This window comes from Haliotis cracherodii, unplaced genomic scaffold (assembly GCF_022045235.1).
Source record: "Haliotis cracherodii isolate W230 unplaced genomic scaffold, xgHalCrac1.p SCAF_5, whole genome shotgun sequence".
NCBI lineage: Eukaryota > Metazoa > Mollusca > Gastropoda > Lepetellida > Haliotidae > Haliotis > Haliotis cracherodii.
Window position 1 is genome coordinate 51,364,636 of NW_027266308.1, and position 6,000 is coordinate 51,370,635.

Consider the following 6,000-nt stretch of genomic DNA (forward strand, 5'->3'; position numbering starts at 1 on the left):
CAATCACTGGATTGTCTGGTCCAGACTCGAATATGAGGCTTCATGAATATAAAGCAAACGTAATGCTGGCCAGATTTCTCCGGGTACTCGTGAGCCAACAATGCTTTCTTGGACTTCCAGGATCCAAGACATGGCTCCGAGCCTACACCAGCAAGAGCATCCTCTGCCTCACAGTGGTAGTGAGTTTCCAGCTTCAGGGCGCAGGTCCGGGAGTCAAAGTAGTTGGGATCCCGACCCCACGATGCATACCTCACCCCTTCGTGGTAGGACAGTCAGGTCCTGAAATACGAGATCAAGTTCATTCCAATACACTAAGGCCATAACATATTTATTACACGTTCGTTTTAAGCACTACCTTCCTCTTAATTATTCTTTTTCAATGTCAAATTACGACAAACGTACTAAAACACATACCTAATTTAATATCGAAATTAACCCTCTCTATGCAAAGGTTCTCATGTTGAAGTGACCCGTGACTCATGCTTGCCGTAAAAGGTGACTATGCTTGTCGTAAAAGGCGATTAACGGGATCGGGTGGTCAGGCTCGCTTACTTGGTTGATGCATGTCATCAATGCCAATTGCGTGGATCGATGCTCATGATATCAATCACTGGATTATCTGGTCCAGACTCGATTATTTACAGACCGCTGTCACATACCTGTAATATTGCTGAGTGCGGCGTTAAACAACAAACCAAACCAAACCAAACCAAACAAATCTCATGTTAAAGTGGGTTTACGTCTGGCAAATTGCACTTTTTGAAAAGCTTCCAAGAAAAATACTGTTAAATCAGGGATTTCTCAAATTAATAATGCAGCATACGATTGACAGTCATGTTGAAAATTCATTTTATTACCTTCTGTCTTGTGCGGCCACGACCATTCGAAGGACGAGGACGCCGGATGTTCAGCTGTGACCTCCCAAACATTAGTCTCAGAAGCGGAGTGTTTGGCAATCAGCTGTTTCTCAAGTTTCCACGGACCAAGCCCACGGATAGAGCCGAGGAGACCCGCGTTGACAGCATTTCTTTTGCCCCCTTCTTCTTTAAGACATCTTTTTCAACATAGTCTGGTAGATGATATAGCTTGATTACCACCTTCACCAACTCCGGAGCCATGTTCAACTAACGGGTGCATTCGTGACCAACTCGTGTTATTCCGGGAGTAGTTAAGTACTGCGGTATGGAACACCTCAGGATTATGGAACCGCTCAGGATTATGGAACCGGAAGTGACGTCACATCCTCTGTGACGTCACTTCCGGTCACGTGACCTGCGCAGTGCATGATGGGACTTTGCGCGTGCGCCTCCAAGATGGCGTCGCTTCCGTTTCCGGTGGCGTGCGCCTCCAAGAGGGCGTGGCTTCCGTGTCCGGTGGCGTGCGCCTCCAAGAGGGGCGTCGCTTCCGTGTCCGGAGGCGCGCGCCTCCAAGAGGGGCGTCGCTTCCGTGTCCGGAGGTGCGCGCCTCCAAGAGGGGTGGCGCTTCCGTGTCCGGTGGCGCGCGCCTCCAGGGGGTGGCGGTGGTGGAGGGAGGGAGGGAGGGAGGGAGGGAGGGAGGGTGGTGGTGGTGAATTGAGGGAGGGAGGGAGGGAGGAAAGGAGGAGGAGACGGGTTCATGGTGTGGGTGGGAGGGTCGTCAAAGCAAAGGAGGAAAGTTGTCTTTCGGGAGAGATGGGTGGCCCTGAAAAGGGCCGTTGGAAAACAAACTGGAAACTGGAAACTGGAAACTGGAAACGACAGGAAACGGCAGGAACACTGGAACACTGGAAAAACTGCAAACGATGGGACACTGGTAAAAAACAGTGGGGTAGCATGGCCCCATGCGTTAGTCACTTTGTTCAGATGATCTCTCTTCTTCATCCTCTACTTCCATCTCATCCTCGGACTGAAGGTGTCGTCGGCGCTTTGAAGCGTGCTTTCTTGAGAGGCTTCTGGCCCGTTTTCTTTTCTCTACAAGAGGTGTGATGTCCGCCCGGAGTTGTGCGAGGCATTCTTTTAGGTCGAGGACATCGACGTGCACGTCTTCGATGAGATGAACCACTTGTGTCACGGGTGTCACGGGTGCCACGGGTGTCACGGGTGTCGACGTGGACGGTGTTGCTGACGTTTTCTTTCGACTGGGTTCTGGGCAATCTGCAGCGAAATGACCCAGGGCTTGACAGTTGTAACAGTGGTCCAGGCGATGGGAAGTCTTCTTTCGACTGGGTTCTGGGCAATCTGCAGCGAAATGACCCATGGCTTCACAGTTGTAACAGGGACCCAGGTTCCGATTCTCCTGCTTCTCTTGACTGTTCATCTTCGGACAGACATAGTGACGGTGACCTTGAGTGCCACACTCGAGGCATGTCACTTCAGGGCAGTACAGGTAACTGTGACTGTCGGTCTGGCACTTCATACAATTGTATCGAGGTGGCATGGTTGGTTTCACAGAATGTAGTGTGTGAGTGGCTTCGCTCTTGTTTGGGTTTTTATAGGAGAGTCACTGACACCCTGCTTCCTGATTGGTTCCCCAGGCAGCGCCGCCGATTGGTTCGTTCCGGTGCCTGGTCTGCACCTCGGTCTTCCAAAACGGACCGACCCCTGTGTTTCTTTTCCATAGGAAATGGATTTTACCATGGGAGAGAAAGCACAACCCCGGTTCGACCAATCAGAGCCCAGCATGACCCGAGCGCGGTCTCTGATTGGTCGACAACCCAGGCTTCGGATTGGTCCAATTTCGATCCGGTTTTTTTTATCGGGGTGTGCATTTCGATCCTGTTTTGTTTTTCTTCATCCTACAGACCACAGAACACGACTATGAGTTTTTAAAAAAAATTTAATCCCCTCGCTCACATGAACCAACACCGCAAAACAAAAAGTCACAGGATGAGGGGGGACCGTCCCTGTGACTTTTGTGAACACTGGGGGTATGAACGTCTGTACACTTTGAAAAAAGAAACGTTGTCACTTGGGGTGAACAAGACACTCGACTCTTCTCTTCCGTGCTTCTTGGGACACCAAACGTCTGTATTTTTCGTTCACTTCTCCATCAGGACAAAACACACACAAGTATTCGCAGGGCACTTTGGCGTGCTTCAGATGTTCTTTCCAGGGTTGGTCTGTGGCTTCCCATTGGCGGAGTGCCACACCGCAGCAATAACAGGTCACACAATCACCTTGTCCTGGATAGAAATAGCCAGCCATGGCCATGTCATACGGGGTCTGGGTCATCTGTTGAGGCCACGTTTTAAAAGATCTCAGACGTTCTTGAAATGAATCATAGTGAGGATGAGAAGGATGACACAGGGTGTAAGAAGGAAAAGGTCCCTCCAGAATGTCACTGAGTCGCCACGTGTCGTCCCTAAAGAGGGAACGTTTTCTCGCTTCTTGTTCTCTCGCCTTTTCAGACACCCACTCGGAATCGGTGACGACATCTCGGGAGGATGACATGGCATTCATAGAACGTCTTTGCTCCATGATGACGGTGACTTCACTGAAAGAAGGTCTGAGGGTTCGCCTGCTTTTATGAAACTCTCCACCCTACTCCCTTCCACGGAAGGTCATGACCTTAGCTTCCACCTCCTTCACCTCATCACGTGACGTCATCCTGTGTTTGGGTTGACGGACACACGGCATGATTCGTGACACGATCCATGACATGACATGGTACACGGGGAGGGGGTGTGGGGATCGATGCGCACTGGAATGACCGACACCAGGCAGCTGATCTTTCAAGCATGGCCTTTCTCTTTTATCTATTTTTTATTTTAATTTTACACTTGGGTGTGCACTGACATGACAGATGCACAGACAGACAGACGGACAGACAACGTCAACGACATCTCAACTCAACCTCTACCCTCGGTTCGGCACTCTATTGGAGTTGAGATCAATCAAGACACAAAGAGTCAGTTCAATCAATCACTGTTTAATCATGAAAAAAAAAACAATCACAACCAGATACAACGGAAATACGAAAAGTCAATGGAGGAGGGAGTGCTTTGCATGTCCCTACAACAACAACAATAACGCGACAACGTTTTCCTCTTCCATCTTCAAGCCCATAAGAGGTGGTCCTCCCTCAACCCTGTGAGAGGTCCATCCGTTCAACACGTACAGTCTATGGTCTCCCTGAAACAGACATGACACATCACTTGATCACGGTTGCAGCTTACGTGTTGACAAGTTCTTCGAGTGAAGAGGAGGATCACCATAAGATGTGATCCTCAGCAGATGTGATAGGCATGTCATCATGTGTCATTATGCGGTCATAGGTCAACATACTACAAGTACAGTCTATGAGCTCCAGACCACAGGTATGACACATCACTTGCCCGCTGTTGCAACTGATGTATCTTAACATGTTGTTGTGTCGGCAAATACGACATCCGCGTTGTAGGGGAGTGAGTTGAGCTTCTCCATAAGGATCCAGGTCAACGTCGTTGTCATCAACATCATCATCATCATCTTCATCATCGTCGCAAACCAGGGGCGTACCTGAGGAGTAGACATGAACATCTTCCGGGGATGTTGGTGACCAAGAAGCCTCAAGCAGGGGGAGCGTGTCCAGATCCATGGAAGGGAGAGTGGCCAGCTTGAGCGCTTCATGATCCTCACGGTCACCCGTCGCCATCGTCACAGCAGGGGCATTCGGTGAATAGGTGGGCTCCCGAGGGGTTTGTTCCCACCACTGTTCTAGCACGCCCTGGACTGAACTGACATCAGGGGTCCTGTCAATCATAGGACAGAGTCCATTGATCATAGGAATAGGTCATGAATATGAATCACATCAAGAATGAATGACTGAGACAAAGAAGAGCAAGGGTACTTACAGCTGTTCTTGAGGAGAGATCTTCAGAGATAATTTCTTCCGTGATCGTCTTTTTGCAGGCGTTGCAGGTTTCAAAAAGGATGTCCCCATCGTTTCGATGTCTGTGGTCGCTGCAGCCGTTGTTGCTGTTGCTGCTGTGGTGGTGGTGGTGGTGGTGGTGGGTGTTGCTGCTGCTGTGGGGATCACAACGACTGTGGGCTTGCTTGTCTTTTTCTTCTGGATCTTCTTTATCGTCTTCTTCGATGTGCCTTTCTCGGGTTCAGTCAGCTTCCTCATCTTTGAACGTATCTGTTCGCACATCAGGTTGTCGCCCTTCGCACGTAACTTGGCGTACGCGTCGTCGGTCTTCATCTTTAAACACAGCAAGTCGTACACTTCACCCCACAGTTCAGCAGTCATGTCACCGTTCCCATCTCCACTGCTTCCTTGGCCACTCATGTCGCTTCGTGTCTTGTCATTCAACCGTTTCGACATGATGTTGTCCGGATGTTCTGTTCGTTGTTGTTTCTTTTCAAGTCTTCACGGAGGTGCGTCAACACTTGATGGTACTCTCTCCAAACACGTGTTTCTTCCAGATAAAACGCCAACAACCAACACAACGTGAGGAACATCAATCAGAGGGGGGCGATGTGGTTGCTTGGTCCGTTCAGTGAAAAGTGATGACCGGAGAGCATCGGGCGTATTAAAAGCCACGGAGGTCCTGCTTTCTGATTGGTCCGTTCCGGTGTCTGGTCTGAGTCTCCATTTTTCCAAACTGGACCGACCCTTGTGTTTCTTTTCCATAGGGTTAGGCTTGTAGCGTGAGAGAGAAAGCACAACCTCGGTTCGACCAATCAGAGCCCACCATGGCTCGAGCACGGTCTCTGATTGGTCGACAACCCAGGCTTCGGATTGGTCCGATTTCGATCCGTTTTTTTTTTTTTTTTCTGTAAGGGGTTCATGTCGATTCAGTTTCGATCCCCTTGTCATGCAAAAAAAAAGTTATAGAAAGTCGTCTCTGTACCCAAAGGGGAGCGTGTCTACAGGTAGGCCTGTGGTGTCGTCGTAGACCACACGTCGCTTGTCGTACACGGTACGATAGTCTTTTCGGGTGGGGCGGGTCACGAGTGCGTTTTCGTGCCGAGGTCCTTTTCGAATGATCTGATGAGGGTAATCCAAACTGATTTTCTCCTCCTCTTTCCCAGACCGTTG

General features: G+C 49.8%; 1 protein-coding gene across 2 annotated transcripts; it reads right to left on the reverse strand.

Moving 5' to 3' along the window:
* Nucleotides 1-3,941: 3,941 nt before the first annotated feature.
* LOC139443506 (uncharacterized) lies at nt 3,942-5,313 on the reverse strand. 2 transcript variants are annotated; one of them, XM_071224495.1, is made up of 3 exons: nt 4,811-5,313; nt 4,476-4,708; nt 3,942-4,109 (listed from the first exon to the last, which is right to left on the reverse strand). In XM_071224495.1, exons 1-3 carry the CDS (start codon nt 5,281-5,283, stop codon nt 4,099-4,101), a joined length of 717 nt encoding a protein of 238 aa, XP_071080596.1. In that variant the 5' UTR covers nt 5,284-5,313; the 3' UTR covers nt 3,942-4,098. The 2 variants fall into 2 exon arrangements, with proteins under 2 accessions (XP_071080596.1, XP_071080594.1); XM_071224493.1 differs by having other exon boundaries at nt 3,942-4,708.
* Between the last annotated feature and the right edge of the window lie 687 nt (nt 5,314-6,000).